This window comes from Chiroxiphia lanceolata, chromosome 22 (assembly GCF_009829145.1).
Source record: "Chiroxiphia lanceolata isolate bChiLan1 chromosome 22, bChiLan1.pri, whole genome shotgun sequence".
Classification (NCBI taxonomy): Eukaryota; Metazoa; Chordata; class Aves; order Passeriformes; family Pipridae; genus Chiroxiphia; species Chiroxiphia lanceolata.
In genome coordinates this window covers 2,356,154-2,372,877 of record NC_045658.1, presented here as the reverse complement: position 1 = coordinate 2,372,877, position 16,724 = coordinate 2,356,154, and the positions used below count along the sequence as shown (strand labels likewise).

Genomic DNA, 16,724 nt, shown 5'->3' with positions numbered 1-16,724 from the left:
AAGTGTAGATATTGGTCACAAAAGGTGCCTGCTCAGCAAGCTGTTATTGTCTCCACATTTAACTTGCCTCCTTTGACAAAAAGGAACAGAAAGTCAGCTCTGGCCTTTGCTTTTGCAGCTTATAAACTGCACGACAGGCACGGGTCTGTGTGCCCAGCTCTGTGTCCCCTCACACACCTTCTGCCTCACAGTTACAAAACTAAAACCGTTCAGCAGCTGGTCCCCTAGAAAAGGTTCTAGAAGAAAAAGCCGGTGCTGGGATTCACTCCTCTTTTGAAGCCTAGAAACTGCAGGGCCAACAAGGAGACGATTCGCCTTCGTCCCCACCTGTAATGCAGGATCACGTTCTTTCAGTCTCGAGGAGCCAGTATCCAAAATCCAACCCCTGCGCTAACTAATGGTCCCAGCACAAAAAGCCTTTGGCTTTCACCGCTCATCAAACCACCACGCGATGGCGGTGTGGACTTGCAAAAAGTCAATGTCCCAGGGCTAAACCAGCTAAACTAGCCAAGTTCAAAACCTCACTGCCCTCAAATAAACCGTGTCGGGACTGAAAGGTTTGGCTGACCTTCCACGTGCAAACTCTTATTTGCGCCGCGCTCGAGGGGCAACACGAGCTCCTTCCCAAAAGTAGGTACTAGTAAATTTTTCCCCCCTCTCTCAGAATCCAGCTACGGAATTGAAAACATCCGGCAGAAACAGAGCTCACAAAAGCGCCAGGCGAGAAAGCTGTTGCTGGCTCCATCTTCAGCCGCACCCGCTGAACTGCAGCGCACACCCCGGAATCTGCTCCTTCGGCTCTCTGTACCATCGTAATCCTTCAGTCTCACAGAGTCAGGATCTAAAACTGAACCCCACCACTAACTGCTCAGACACTAAATGGACTAGGACAAAAAGCTCAACAGCTTGGCTTTTACATTCCCACTCTGGAGGTTCAGCAGCTGTAGCTGATAGCACTGTATATTAGGAAAAGCACTTCAACTCACTAGGACACTCTCTAAACTGCCTAATGTGAGAATCCAAAAGTGATTTCCCTGCCAAAGAGAGGAATGAAGACCCTATCTCAGCAGAAATGTGATCCCCAACCTCCAAAACAGAAAATATCCAAGGATTGTTCCTATACAGAAATGCCAGAACCCTGGGCATTAACTCCCCAAGGCATCTGCACACCCACACTGGGGAGAGCTGCTTACCTTGCCCATAGTAAGCAGACTGCCAAACGCTGCAGAAGAGACCACCTGACAAACTGAAGATGTTGGGAGGTTGCTCCCACACCCAAGGTGCCAGATAGAAAAACTGTTGCTGTCCCTTTCATTCCCTGGGCACCCAATTCTTTGCAGCACAAGCCCCAGGACTATGTGTTTTTAGGAAGAGTGCTGTGATCCCTTTGCAGAAGGTTAACTCCAGAATTTGGATCCCCACTCGATCGTTGCAATCGTCGGGGGATTGATCCCACACAAAATGTCCCAGGACAGAAAGCTGCTCCTGGCTGCTGCAGCCTTTGCTCTGCACCTGAAGCACTGGGATTACCTGCCTTCCTCCCCAGGTAAAAGCACTGGGACACACTTTCAGGAATCCAGACCCAAAAGTCAGATACCATCTCCAATATTGCCAACATCCAAGAATTGCTCCTACACAAAGGGGGCCAGGAGAGAACTGTCTTGCTGCTGTTTAGCTCCCCATGGTACCACAAACAGTGGGACTACATCCTTTGCTTCTCAAGGAAAGACACTTTAGTGGTTCACCTCCTGAACCCCACCCTAGAAATTTGGAGCCAATCCTCAAAAACTGTATACACCTTGGATTTTCTACACCAGAGGTACCAGAACAGAAAGCTGGGGCTGGTCTTTATGTCCCCTGGGTAGCCTGTCCTCTGCACCTGAAACACTGGGCCTAGCTGTTTTCCTTCCTTTCTACACCTCCCTTGCCTTACCTTACATACCACCTTTGCTTAACTGCCCCTTTCTCGCCTGGCCTTTCCCCCTTGTTTGACTTCCATTGCCTTGCCTACCCCTCCCCTGCCTTGCCTTGCCTCTCTCTGCCCATCTCTCCCTTCCTTGCATTGCCTTCCATACCCATCCTCTGCCTTGACTTGCCTACCCCTCCCTATCCTTGCCTGGCCTATTTTCCAGGTGTTACTGTTAAGCAGGGAAAGTGTGGGGGGGAGTGCTCTTGGCTTGGCCAGAATAAATATTAATGTCCAAAAAAGTCATGAGAATGGCTATGGGGAACAGGGAGGGGGTTTCTGGGTCTGGAAATAGGTGTGTGTGGGGGGGCTAGGCTATGTTTTAAGGGAATAGAGATGGATTTCAGCAGGGCTGGGGATGGTTTACATTGGGCTGGAACTTGGGAGGTGGGGATGGATATTGTGGGGTTCGGAGGGGTTTTGGGAGACTAGGGAGAGGTTTTGGGGGGCTTGGATGGGTTTAGGGGACAAGGGATTGGCTTTGGAGGACTGGAAAATGGTTTTGGGGGGCTGCATATGGGTCATGGGGGACTTGGATGGGTTTCAGAGGACCAGGGAAAGGGTTTAGGAGGCTGGAAATGGGTTTTCAGGGGGCTGGGATGGGTTGAGGGGGGGGCTTGGATCCATTTTGGGGGGACCAGGGATGTGGTTTTGGGTTTGTGGATGGATTTTGGGAGAGCAGGGCTGGATTCGGGGTGTCCAGTGCTGGGTTTCGGGGGGCTCCTCCACCCAGGCTGCTTCTGCTGTGACATCATCGACAGAAGGTGCTGCCATGGTGGTGCTGGAACCCACGGCGTTGTGAGACCAGGCTGGGACAGTTAGGTGTCCCCAGTCCCCGCTGGGCACTGAATGGTAGGATCCTGAGCCCCTGGCGAGGAGCTGACCCACCATGGTGACACTGGTGGTAGGTGCCGAGTGCTACGACCTCGTGGCCACGGTCGGGAAGGGGACCTTTGGGCAGGTGACCCAGGGCCAGCGCAGGAGCACTGGGGAGATGGTGGCCATCAAGATCCTGAGGAACCACGATTACAATGGCCAGACGGTGAGGAACGAGCTGAGGCTGCTGCAGGCCTTGCGGGAGGGGGACGCGGAAGAGTCGCACGTCGTCCGTTTCCTCGAGTCCTTCAGCGACACGGTCTGGACCTACCTGGTCTTCGAGCTGCTGCAGCAAAACCTCTTTGACTTCCAAAAGCAGAACAACTTCTCACCGCTGCCCGTCCGGCACATCCGCACCATCACGGCACAGGTGCTGGCGGCGCTGGTCAAGCTGAAGGAGCTCTCCATCATCCACGCTGACCTCAAGCCGGAGAACATCATGCTGGTGGACCACTCCCGCTACCCGTTCCGCGTCAAGCTCATTGACTTCGGCTCGGCTATCCTCCTCCCCGAGGCCTACCGTGTCCAGAAGCCCTACATCCAAACCCGTTTCTACCGGGCACCGGAGATCTTGCTGGGGTTGCCCTTCTGTGAGAAGGTGGATGTCTGGTCTTTGGGCTGCGTGATGGCCGAGCTTCACTTGGGTTGGCCGCTCTACCCCGGCAACAACGAGTACGAGCAGGTGCGCTACATCTGCTCCACCTTGGGACTGCCCCGGGCCGAGCTGCTCTGCGCTGCCCAGAAGACACAGTCCTTCTTCCGACAGGTCCCATGTTCTGTCGGTACCTGGCAGCTCAAACCACCGGGGAAGGTGACGGCAAAGCCAATGGAGAGGAGGGTGCACGTCTTTTCCTCGCTGGATCAGTTAGCGGCAGTGAACCTCTGCCTGGTGTCTGATCCCGACCAGGAGGAGCTGGCCAAGCGCTGTGACCTGTATGCGATGGTGGAGCTGGTCAAGAGGATGCTCACCTGGGACTCGCGCGAGCGGATCTCACCCAGCGCTGCCCTCCACCATCCCTTTATCTCCATGCAGGAGGTGAAGTCCCACTTTGAGGCCACCCACTACTACCAGCTCAGCCAGGAGGACCTGAGGGCATCCCGCAAAGATTCTAGCAGAGTCCAGATCTTCCCTGGCATGGAGAAAGGTGCCTTCATCCCCACTGGCCAGGGTGGCTTCCAGAAGGCCATTGCCCAGACGGGTGGGCTCAGCCTGGCTGGGGACACCAGCAGCAAGAACCAGTATGACATCTGCCAAGCCCCCATCCCCACGCACTACAGCAGCCAGTGCCACCAGCATCACTGGTGTCCCAAGACGGAGCCCACCAGCGGTCACTCGACTGTGCTGGGGTGTCCCAGCAGCATGGAGTGGCACGGCCACTGCAACGGCCCAGTCGTCGGTGGCATCGCGGAGCAGAACCTGCGTGAAAGACGGTACAGCTCATCCCGTGCCAAGGTACAGGCACAGGGAGGGGGCTCCTGGGCACAGGCACTCTGGGACAATGGGTGCTTGGGATCCCTTGGGTGCTTGAGGTGCCTGGTGCCCCACGTCCCCTGGTGCCGCACGTCACGGGTGTGCAGGGTCCCTAGTGCCCAAGGTCCCCACAGAGGAGGAGGTAACACTCACCCCCTTCCCATGCTTTGCCCCCCCTGCAGAGAGCTCTGGTGATGCGGCGTGACCCCTGGAAGCCTTCAGGGATGTGGAGAACAGGCTCCGGGATGACGACACAGTGTCCGGCACGCTTCTCCTGCCACAGAGCTGGTGACATCCTCAGCACCAATGAGCCCCCAAGGCAACCCTGGCACACACCCCGGCAGCCCAGAGCTTGCAGGAGATCTTCCTCGTTCTCATCCCCAGGCAACCCGGCCAACAAAACCCAGCATCTTGCTGGTGGAGACCACGGCCAGGGCTGCACCAGGACACACTGTGCCGGATGCTCCCGGCTCTGTTTCTCCCACTGATCCCCCAATAAATGGTTTTGGCAAAACCCGAGCATTTCAGCTGATTCTTTGCAGGGGAGGTTTTGGCAGGGCCCAGAAGGGACCCCAGGATTCAAGGCACCTCAGCACAGGGGGGATGGTCACTGTCCTGGTCCCACTGGCCACTCTGTGGCTGGTACAAGCCAGATGCCATTGGCTTCCTTACCCATCTGGGCACACCTGAGCTCATGTTCAGCTGGCGTGTGCCCAAGTGGGCAGGCAGAGGAGCGGGCAGGGCTCCCCGGCCGGACCAGCACCACGGGCTGCAGACAGAGCGCGGTCCTGGGGGTCAGTGCTCTGCTCTGGAGACCCCAAGCTGCCCCTATGGGATGGGGACCGGACACCCCCGGACACTCCAGACACCCTGGACATCCGGGACACCCTGGACATCCCAAACATCCTGGACATCCTGGACATCCCGGGACACCCCGGACACTGCCCGGACACCGTCCAGACACCCCGGACAGCCCTGGACACCCCGGACACTGCCCGGGCATCCTGGACACCCTGGACACGGCCCGGACACCGTCCAGACACCTTGGACAGCCCTGGACACCCCGGACACTGCCCGGGCATCCCGGACACCCTGGACATGGCCCGGACACCGTCCAGACACCTTGGACAGCCCTGGACACCCGGACACGGCCCGGGCATCCCAGGCATCCCGGACACCCTGGACACGGCCCGGACACCGTCCAGACATCTTGGACAGCCCTGGACACCCTGGACACTGCCCGGGCATCCCGGACACCCTGGACACGGCCCGGACACCGTCCAGACACCTTGGACAGCCCTGGACACCCCGGACACTGCTCGGGCATCCCGGACACCCTAGTCATCCCAGGCATCCCGGACCTCCCGGATACGGCCCCGGCCCCTCCCGCTCCCCGCCCACCCCGTCCCGCCCCCCTGTCCGTCGATTCCGCTTCCACCGCCTGTTCCCCTTCCTGCGGAGGCGGCCGCGATGTCGGCGCTGGCGGCGAACCCCAACAACCCGGTGGTTTTCTTCGATGTCACCATCGGCGGGCAGGTGGGGGGACTGCGGGGGGGTGTCGGGAGGCGGGTGTGTCCCAGGGGGTCCCGGAGGCTCACCTGGCCCCTGTGTTCCCCCAGGAGGTCGGCCGCATGAAGATCGAGCTGTTTGCCGATGTTGTACCCAAAACGGCGGAGAACTTCAGGTAAGGAGCCGCTGCCCGTTCCTGCGGCGCAGCCCGGGCCGGGGCTGCCAAGGCTTTTCGGTGCAGGAATGGGTTTTTTTGGTGGCGGAGTGATTACCTGCCCTCCCTCCCCGACCTGATGCACCTGAGATGCTGTGCCGTGTCCTGGTCCCCCAGGGGAGCCCATCTGACTGCAAGGGGAAGGACTCCAGTCCCCCCTTCCTCTGTGGAGCCTCTGATGTGCCCGGTGCACGTAGAACAGGCAGTGCCTTGTGCCATGGTGGAGCTCTCCCGGCCACCCAGTTCTCCTGCAGTCAACTAAGGGATGCACCGTTTGGAATCCCATTTCCATCAGAGAGATGGACGTACCCTGTGCTCTGTCAAGCACGGTGCCTGCCCCACATTCACCATCTCTTACAACCTCGGTGTTAAATCTCTGACCTCCTCACCACAGAGGGCACAGAATATGCTTTGAAAAGGCAGTGGAGAGGAGCAGCCAGTTCCTGTTTTACTGGGGACATCCCTGATGCAGTAAGGAAAGTCCTGTGTGCCAGTCAGTGCAGCCCTCAGAGTTCACATGTGCCTCACACTCTGCTCTCTTTTTTTGTTTTCCAGGCAGTTTTGTACAGGTGAATTCAGGTAAGTGGGTTCTCGTGTCCTTTTAAGTGGCCCACTGGAGAAACAGAGGCTGGGTGAGGTGGGAGAGGGGCTCGCCTGGAAGTTTTGGATGTTGTACCAGTACAAAACGAAAGAGTTACAGAAATCTGCTCTGAGGGAATTGTGAGGGGCTCTGTGAGTCACGGAGGTGGCAGGTTTTCCCTTTTGGATGTGACTTTTCGTGCCCAGGTGGCTCTAAAAAGCCCTATCTGCAAAACCCACCTGCTCGTGCTGCACACTGCAGTGGGATCCTGTGAAGATGATGATGTGGGTGTTGCAGGGTACCAAGTCATTTCTTGTGCAGAGCCCATTTGAGGCTTCCTTTTGCCTCCAACAGCAGCAGCTGAGAGGCTGCAGCTCTTGATTGTCTTTCAAGGCAGCTGCTAATGTATGGGGCAACCTTTGGGACTCCGAATTCTTGTGGGGGTTTTGTGTTGGGATATCCAGTAAGTTGAAAGGATTTTCCTTTTTACTTCCTTACAGGAAAGATGGTGTCCCTATAGGTTATAAAGGAAGCACTTTCCACAGGTAATTCACCTACTTTTTAGGCACTAAATAGCATCCTGAGCCAGATGGGGTTTTGGGACCTGCCTCAAGGCGTTAGTGGGTCATGGCTAGTGTCATCCTCCTGTGGCTTTGGGGGATCTGGGGGTGCTGCCAGGTGTGTGTGCTGGGGTCACTGGGAGGAGTCCCCTGTTCCTGGTGTGCTATGTCAGAGATCATTGCCTGGCATCTGTCACCTGATCACTGTCCCTGGTCAAACAGCAGTGGGTCCCAAATGACCTGATATCAACCACTGATTTGTTGCAGATTTCGGGCTGCAGCACTCACAGACTGTTAACTTCTGTTGCACAGCGAGGCAGAACTCCTTTTTACCTTACACTGAGCTTTCTGAGGCCTTTGTCTGCTGAGAACTAAGTGCTGTTTTGCTTCTTTAGGGTAATAAAGGATTTCATGATCCAAGGAGGTGACTTCGTAAATGTATGTACTCCTGCATCCCTTTTGTCCTTTTCCTACATTGTATAACATACAGCTGTTTCCAAGGGTCCATGCTGCTGATTTATGGGATCTCTTCCTTTTTTGGGATGTGCAGTAGTAACTGGAGGTGTCCTCACAGCATTGCTGCCACCTTACTGCAACAGGCAATAATGTACTTGAAAAGAAATCTGGAGCCTTGGGTGAACATACTTTCTTCTTCCCAAAATATTTCCTCTCTGCAATAGCCTGGCAGTAGTGCTGGAGGCTTTTAAAACTTGCAAAGGTTTTTTTTTTTACCGTTTTCCTTCCCTCTTCTGTTGTCCTCTCCCAAACAACAAAGCCTTGGATTTTTATTAGCTTTGTAGAGAGACCCTAAGTATAGAACCAGGTTCCTAGTACAAGAGGTCTTTTAAATCAAAACTAGCTTTTTGTTGCTGAATTGTCACGAAATAGAAAAGGGTTTGTGCCCACAAAGGTGGTTGTGTCTGGCTTGGGTATAAGCAGGGGGAAGGCTAAAGGGCCACAGGATCTCTTCGCTGTCCTGGGACCCAGTAAAATTACTTCATTTCTGGAAGTGTTTCAAAATATGAGGGGACTGATAAAGACTTTTTTAATATAAAACTTGGTTGTATGAAAGTCCCTGAGAGAACTGACTGCACAGGGGGTGGCTCAGCCACACCAGACTCTGAGGTAGTTGCTAATTGTGACACTGCTCAGACGTCCCAGTGGGCTTTATTACTTCCCCTGCAGCTCAACAAGCTTTACAGACTGCCCCAGTATTTGGTATTTATACAGTATGTTTATTACAAAGCCATTTGGGGAGCAAGCACAGTCACACTGACCCCTGAGACGTGGTGTAAGCTCCTATCTCAGAGCCAACAGTTCAAGCAAGCCACAAAGAACGGGAGGAAAAGAAGCAAGAGCTGGGCAGGCAGAGCAAAAGATGTGGTGCTGCACATGGTGTATTACTGGCAATTTTTGTTAACTATTAAATTAACTATCAGATGTGTCAAGGAGAAAGGCAAAGAAGGGAGAGGGGTTGCAGCAAGGCAGAAGAAATGGGGCTGAAGCGACACAGAAAGAGAAAATCAACAGAGAAATGGAATTAACTGTCAGAATAGTAAATTTAAGTGACCGTGCCAGAGATACCTGTTTGCATTGCTTCTACAGCTTTCCCTGGAGCACTCCTCACTGCAGCATTTTTAAGGCCATTCTGTTGAAGGGTCCCTGCTCAGTCCTTTGGCATCACACAGGAGTGTTCTGAACTTGTGGGCTGTCAGAACTTACAACCTGCAGCAGTCACAGCCCACGCTGCTTTCATTTACAAGTATCTTGAGATCTGAGTGCTTGGGCTTGTAGTTAAGTACAAGATGTTTGGACTTGGTGGAAAGAACAACAAAAACTAGAAAATCTATGTTTTAGAAACTGCAGAACAGGGAGGTTGCTTCCCTGTTTCCAGTAAAGTCACAGAAAATAAGGTGAAATATGTAAACCCACCTTGAGCTGACTTTTTCCATGCAACCACTTCTGCTTTCCTTGGCATACCAGCCTATACTTCTGTGTCCCCTCCCTTTTCCCTGTGAAGTCCAAGTGGGTCTGTACCAAGCAATCTGTAGCCTCCACCTCACTCTGGGAGGCTTGGACTTAATGCTTACCACCCCCATGGGTTTTTGCCAACGATGAACTGTGTAGTTAGAAACCAGTTGCTGTTCCTGTTCAGAAATGAGACACTGATTGTGTTCACTGCTGGTGTATATAAATGGCAGTACAGCATCCACTTTGGGCTGAGTTTGACCCCTTCCTCCTGCTTGGGGTTTTTAAATTTAATTTTTAAATCGAATTGTTCTGCAGCAGTTGCTACAGAACAAATACTGTGGCTGACTGGGCACTTCTCTCCTGCAGGGAGATGGCACTGGAGTAGCCAGTATATACAGGGGTCCTTTTGCAGATGAAAACTTCAAGCTGAAACACTCTGCTCCTGGCCTGCTCTCTATGGTGAGTGTGAAATAATGACATTACAGACTGAAAAGCTTTTGGTACTTACTCTGTGCCTTTTTCCTAAGTGTATATACATTATTTGCTGAACAGCAGAAATCTCCACCACTGGGTACGAGGTCTGGAAGACCTGCTTTGTAACTACTAGTCAGAAGGCTACTCACGGGTTAATATCTTGAGTAACTCAGTAATCCTGATCCTGCATCATCCTTTCTTTGTTGCCTGTTGGAGCTCTGGGACAGGCTTGGCTTGATCAGCTTTCAGAAGAGCTTGATTCTTACAGTTTTCTTGCAGTGGTGAGTGGTGGTATTTTCTTCTTCCCTGACACTGTTATCAAACACTGACCTGGCAAGGATGAAACAGAGATATTTGGGAGTTCCAAAGCCACAGCAGTGTTACTATGGTATCTTTCATAACAGACCTTCCTGTTCAACAGAGTAAAGAAACTGCAGCCATTGCAAGTTGTCTGGTAGGAACAATACCCTGACTTTTGAAAGAGGAAGCAAATGGAGCCAGTCCTTCAGTGTTCCTATCCACAACTGCTTCTTCTCCAGCTCCTTCAGCTGCTGTGACCTTAAAAATGCTTCAGGCATTCATCATTTGGATTAGTTATTCACCCAGTTCAAAACATGGCCCAAGAAGTGGTGTCATGGCACAGCTAAGCAGCTGGTGTGCTGTGGTGTGGGAGAAGGAATCCACTCCAGTATTGCCAGCTCTGTGTTAAAGTGGCCTGGCTCTGAAGTTGTTTTGCTGGATCAAACCATGGATGCCAGGAACCATGGATCCCAGCTGGATTCTTCTGAAGCTGGCTAGCAATAACTGAAAAGCCAAAGCGAGCCTGTCCTCTGCAGTCCTGCAGCTGCAAAACTTGCCCAGTTCACTTGTCAGCACAGAAATATGCTTTGGTAGCTCCTGGTTGTCAGTACTGCAAGTGGACTTCAGTGTTGCAGAGATGTTTTCTTAGCAGAGTGCAAGTGCTCTGGGTGCTGCACTCAGGTGTGAACTGAATGTCACATCTGCATTCCACTTTTCCTGGGAGCCCTGTGCCAATACCATCATTACCTTTCTCATCCTGATCATTGGAACAGACACCTTTTTTTTAATTTTTATTCTGAGGAAACCTCCCAAATAGCAGAAATCAGCTGCTTTTTTTTTTTTTTCCCCCTGGTTCCTGGCTTTCAGTTTTCCTCAGGACAATACTGCAGCCAATAAGCACTTGTCGTCAAAAAGTCCAACCTTTTTTCAGGAGTGTGCTCTAGAGCCTGGACTTCAGCACAGGCCAGTGCTGAATATGCCTTTGTAGAAATATAATAAAAAGTTGCTGACGTGGCTCTTGCACACACTGGTGTGACCAGATGTGTGTCTTGCTTCCTCTGGTTTGTGTAGCAGAAAGCTAAAAATAAGCTGGTCTAGAGCAACAGCTCGCTCTTACGTGAGATGTGTCTGCCTTCAGTTTTGACCAGTCTGAAATTGTAGATTTGTCCTGTTTTGCCATTCTCAACCCCCAGGCAAACAGTGGCCCGAGTACCAACGGCTGCCAGTTCTTCATCACGTGTTCCAAGTGTGACTGGTTGGATGGGAAGCATGTTGTGTTTGGTGAGTACCTGCAGCGGAGTTCTGGAGTGCCAGCTCACATCACAGCATCCCTGTGGGGCAGCTGTTAAAATTAACTATATAGAGGATCATGGAATCTCCTCAGCTGGGAGGGACCCACAAGGATCATTGTGTCCCACTTCTGGGCCTGCACAGGACACCCCAACCATTTCACTCTGTGCCTGAGAGCATTGTCCAAACACTCCTTGAGCTCTGGCAGCCCCGGGGCTGTGACCAGTGCCCTGGGGAGTCTGTTCAGTGCCCAGCCACACTGAGTGTGAACTGCTCATTCTTCCCTTCTTGCTTGTGCTAGTGCTTGCTTGTGCAGCCTGATACTGTGATGGATCATTGTTGAAATGAGTCATTTTTTTTCCCAGGTTAGCTTTAATCCAGATCAGTTCTGTGATTGTGTTGCTACACAAATCCTTGTGCCAGTGCAGGCAGCACAGATCAGTCAAGGGATCCCTTTCTTTTCCACTGTCAGAGAGGACTGAGCTTTCAGCAGAGTTTTTGGACAGTAATTCTGTGAAACCACATCTGCTATCTTGCATTTACTGCTGCTTGAGCTGTAGGAATTCCAGGCCAGCCTTAAGCTGATGTCCTACTAACTGCTCCTCCTAATTCTTAAGTACCACTGATGTTGGTCATTGCCAGGTTTGCATCATTACAAGGGTTGTGTTGCTAGAGAGGTAGTTTGTGCTGGATGGCAGCACAGCTGGTGGCAGTAGGTCTCAAACCCCAGATTTCCACACAGGCACCTAATCTGTGCTGAGTGTGGAAAATGTTTGAAGAGGGATTGTTTCCTTTATCAGTTTAGAGTAACAGACTCTGAAGTGCCCAATAGCTACACACTGCACAAGGCTTTTCAGGAAGGACAAAAATGCATGTGTCTGTGATGGGTGGGGGGAGCCAAGGTAAAAACTGTCCATATTGAAGTGGATAAATTTTCTCATTCTAGGTAAAATCGTCGATGGGCTGTTGGTCATGAGAAAAATTGAAGTAAGTTTGAACTTGCCTGTTTCTCTGTGAATTGGAAAGTGATGTGCAGGATTAACAAGAATTGCCCTGTTCTTTCCCGCTGTCTGTTTACAGGATACCAGGGAATACCAGTGTTGATAACTGGTATTATCAGTTGTCATCACTGTAACGTAGCAGGAAATCTGGTGAAGCACAGGCTGTATGGGTTGGCTTTGGGAATGCTGGTGTCTCGTGGCTCCGACAGCCCCTGAGCGGAAATCGCGTTCTTGGGGCTTTATTTGCTTTGCTTTTGTTCAGGAAGCTGAATTAAAAAGTTGTTCCATCAGCAGCTCAGACGAGAGGGTGGAACGTCTCCCTTCTGTGCCATTGCCCGGGATTATTCAGTGGCTGCAAAATCATCAGTTCTGCTGATCCGTGATCAGCATGTTTAATAAGAAAAATTAAACTAATCTCCTGATGGGCTTCCAGGAGCTGAAGATGAACTCGGTCGGGGTGGTGATTGCTGCCAGTGTCGTGTGTGGTGGTGTCACGGCAGGATAACGAGTAGATTTAATGAACAGCAGTGAGCTCTTTGAGGCACTGACTCCATGGCACACACGTGGGATAACGTGCATGAGAGCCTCTAATCCAAAAAGTGGGGCAAGCACAGAGCTGTGGGGTGTTGGAAGGAGCTGTTCAGCATGGAATAGCCTGTGTGCTGCTGGCCCTCTTGGCCAGAAGGACTGCTGGAGGGTTGGGGTGAGCCTGCTTTGGGCATCTCTGTAGTTAGAGCAAAGTAAAGGAAATTTGAGACTCAAGGAAGAGCAGCTGAGTCCAGCATATTGAGGGGTTCAGAATGAAGGTGGCTATGTCACTGTCCCTTCCCTTTCTGTATGAATACAAGTTTGTTTTGCTTGTGGCAGCTGTTTTTAGTTACTGTGAAAGATTTAAGCCAGAGCAGCCTCAAGTGACGTGATGCCTGCTGCATTTCATGAGGGGCTCTCCAGTTTTTGCTCTGTTCCTTCCCTCCCATTCAGAGGACCAGCCTCTGGTCTGTGTCCCAAACCTCTGCACACAGAGAGAGTTCACCAGCTTATGGCTGGGCCCGTTGCCAAAATACATAACGGTGCTTCTTTGTTCCTCAGAATTCCCTGTTTCCCGTGTTACACAAACACCTCTTAGCCAGTCTTCCAGGACATGTCACTGGCTGGGTTTGCTGTGCTTTTGTAAGGTTTGATGTCCTGTATTTGTTTGTCCCCAGAACGTGCCCACGGGTCCCAATAACAAACCCAAGCTGCCAGTTGTGATCTCTCAGTGCGGGGAAATGTGAAGAGCAATGCAAGAGCAACGTGTGGTAAGTCTCAGTCTTCCCAGGGACAGTGCCATGAACCCTGGGCTGCTCTGCTCCTTTACAAACACCAGAGGCAGCACAGCAGAGAGAAGATTTTGCAGCTGCAGTTGGGGGGGAAGGTGGGGTTGTGGGAGCTCTTCCTTGGATGGAGTTAGACTGCCTTGAGGCCTCAGCTTTAGAAAGTGAATGAAAGGCAACTGCAGCAGGAATCCAGCTGGCATTAGCTGGGCTGGCATTACCCAGGCAGTCTGGGGGTGGGGGGGAGGCCTCACTTTGACCTGCAGGTTGGAGAACTCTCCCAACTACTGTAAGAAGCAGAGCATCCATGGGTGGGGCAGGCAGGGATCAAGAAAAGGAGAGGAGAAAGGGAGGACCTGCCTCCTTGCTCAGTACAGCTGTAGGACCCCTGCCACTGAAGGACCAAGGAATTATCATCTTGCACAGTCTTACCTTAACTTGAAAAAAATACCACTGTCTTCATCTGAAGGGAGATGTTTCCACTATTTACTATTACTCAGGCTTCTTTTTGATTAAACCAATAGGCTCAGGCTAACATACAGAATTCCGTTTCCATTTGTCTGCTCACTTTACTGTAAAAAATGCAGGTATTTAAACAAATCTCTCTAGATTTCAGTGTGTCAGGCTGCAGCTTGTCAGAAATCTGTATTAGCCTTATCGTTGCTCATTTTCTCCAAATTTCAGCAGGCAGGCAGGCTCTGACAAAATCAAATCCCCACAATTTTTGATCCTCCATTAAATGATTTCCAAAGACAGCTGGAATTGCCCACGAAGGCACATCCCTGCTTGCATAAATAAAGTCTTAGAGATCTGCAGCACTTCAGAATCTTGGGAGCTCCTGCTATTTGATGAAGTGACAACAGGGAATGTAATCATTCTTCCGTTCCCCTGGTACTTCTGGTGGCATTTACAGGCTTTTGAAGATAAGGACAGCCTTGCTAATGGGCTTTTTTGCAGATGGGCAGAGCTGTGCTGATGGGCTGGGTCCCCTTTAGGGTTGTGCTCAGGCCCAGACTTGTTGATCATTTCAGTCTGGAGTACAGGATCTCTGGCCAACATCCACCTTGAGCCTGGAAGCTTTTCATTGCTAGGTACAAGGCTGGTGCCACCCTGTGCATTTCCCAGCCAGGTCTTAGGAGCAGCCTTGCTGCACCCTGATGTCTGAGCTGCCTGGGGACAGGAATGGCTTTTGCCTTGCCTGATATCAGACAGCCACATCAGCTACTTGTCAAGATCCCTGAAAATCAGCTGGGGGAGAAACAGGTTTTAAGGGTTTTAGGTTTGGAGGTAGGTACAGTTGCCCGACAGGCAGACCAGGAGGACTCCTGAGTTCTCTGGCTGATGAAAGCTGCTGTGTGCAGCAACTGGCACTCACTTAAAATCTCCATGTGGCCCCTGGTGTCACTGCACAGGCCTGCTGTCCTAGGATGGGTTGGGAATGGCTGTCCAGCATTTCGGACCTGTTTTCTTCTTCCTTTCAGTGTTCCTTCACCAGTGGTTAGACCTGTGCTGGCTCTGTGCAATTCCAACTCTGGCTGGCTCCCACTCTGCCCACAGGCCAGACCCACGCTCTTGATGTTCTCCTGAAATGATTTGATAATGGGCATCATATATTTTTATTTTGTTCTTTTACATTTTGAAATGTAAATAAAGAATTTTTTTTTTTAAAACATGTATGCAGTGCACATCAGTTAACGTGTGTGGGAATGAATTCTTCTCCAGGTGAGAAGGGCTGTAGCCTCTTCAGCAACATTCATTATCCCTGGCTTGCTCAGCTGGGAACATTTACTGCGTTATTGAGGGAGAGAAGGGGTGAAAGGAGCTTGACAGAGCTGTGCTGCACCAGGTAACTAAGGCTGCCTGGCTGGCAGAGAGGTTCATGGCATCTTGGGAATCTCCAGAACCTTTTTGTGTGCAGCTTTACTGAGGCACACGGAGTTGGTGTGGCACAGATTCCATTACTGTGAGTGAGTGCTGGGCTCTGAGGTGAGTTCTGATGTAAACAAGTGTTTGTCAGCCATCCCCAGGACGTGGTGGCACCAGGCCATCGGGCTGTTCAACACCACCCAGGTGCTACAAGGGTGTTAGAGCAGAGCTGTAGGCTGGGAAACAAAGGATGTTGTGGGAGTAAAATTGGGGCTGCTTGTCCTGTGTGGTGCAGAGAGCCTTAGGCTGTAGGTTGGTGGAAAAACTGCCTTTCTTCACCCAGAATGGGGCTGGCAACTTGCCCACCTGCAGCACTGGGCTCCAGTAGGAGCTTCTCATCCAGCTGTTTAAAGGTAAAGGAGTTAGGGGAGAGTCTGTTCTGTCACATGCAGGTGCTTCATCCCATTCTGAGAGGTCCCATCCCTCCCTGGGCAGCAGGTGTGGGGTGCACTCTGTGCCTGAGCTGGGTGAGCCCGCTGGTGCCAGAGGAAGGTCCCGCAGGCTTGGCTGTGCTCTTTTCTCTCCTGGCTCTTTGAAGTGCTGGCAGCAGGCTCTGGCTCTCAGGACTCCCGTGTCCTGGTTCCTGGGATTGCAGAGCTGCTGAGGACACACTTCTCTGCAGCCCGAGGCGTCTCACCTTGCACCTGCAGAACATCAAGTGATAAAAGAAGCACAAACACACCAGCCCTTTCCTCCTCAGCCCCACAAATGCTTTGCAGAGGGCTCTCTCCTGTGAGAGGAGGGTTGGAGGTTCCCAACAGGCTGGCACAGGTGCCTCAGGGAACTCTGCCTGTCAGTGCAGTGCTGAAGTTTGCACTTCTGGTTGCTGATGCCCAAATTCACCACTTTTTCACCAGGGAAACCAGTTTATTTCTGGGTCCAGGCTCAGCAGCAGCACTTTTTCAGCCTGAAGTATTTATATCACTGACATCAGCTGGTCTCACTCCCTGCATACAGGGGTCACAGAGCTTCCCCAGATTAATTAACAGCAGCAAATCCATTACAACATCTTTGAATGTTGTTCCAGTGGCTAATTATATCCCATTACATTTCTCTTCAACGTGGAATGTGCAGGGTTTCAGTTTTCCTGCTTGTGTGTCTTGTGCCTTACCTGCTGGCTGAAAGTTTTCTCAGAAACCACATTTTTGGGTTGAATTCCCCCATGATGATGTCATATGTAGCAAGGCCTGGAATCTCCTGCTGTAGAGCAGATGATGGAGCTCCTCTCAGCTCCAGCATCTGCCTCCAGCTGTGGATGCTGCAGCGGGAGGTG

At 51.7% G+C, this 16,724-nt stretch overlaps 2 protein-coding genes across 3 annotated transcripts; both read left to right on the top strand.

The window, feature by feature from the left end:
* The first annotated feature begins 2,755 nt into the window (after positions 1-2,755).
* HIPK4 (homeodomain interacting protein kinase 4) lies at positions 2,756-4,832 on the top strand. 2 transcript variants are annotated; one of them, XM_032709010.1, is made up of 2 exons: positions 2,756-4,295; positions 4,496-4,832. In XM_032709010.1, exons 1-2 carry the CDS (start codon positions 2,856-2,858, stop codon positions 4,799-4,801), a joined length of 1,746 nt encoding a protein of 581 aa, XP_032564901.1. In that variant the 5' UTR covers positions 2,756-2,855; the 3' UTR covers positions 4,802-4,832. The 2 variants fall into 2 exon arrangements, with proteins under 2 accessions (XP_032564901.1, XP_032564902.1); XM_032709011.1 differs by having other exon boundaries at positions 2,756-4,273; positions 4,496-4,619.
* Positions 4,833-5,726: 894 nt separating this feature from the next.
* On the top strand, positions 5,727-15,195 carry PPIH (peptidylprolyl isomerase H). The gene is made up of 10 exons (XM_032709012.1): positions 5,727-5,849; positions 5,933-5,997; positions 6,592-6,615; positions 7,117-7,161; positions 7,572-7,614; positions 9,514-9,606; positions 11,115-11,202; positions 12,158-12,198; positions 13,418-13,510; positions 15,007-15,195. Exons 1-9 carry the CDS (start codon positions 5,784-5,786, stop codon positions 13,484-13,486), a joined length of 534 nt encoding a protein of 177 aa, XP_032564903.1. The 5' UTR covers positions 5,727-5,783; the 3' UTR covers positions 13,487-13,510; positions 15,007-15,195.
* Positions 15,196-16,724: the final 1,529 nt, after the last annotated feature.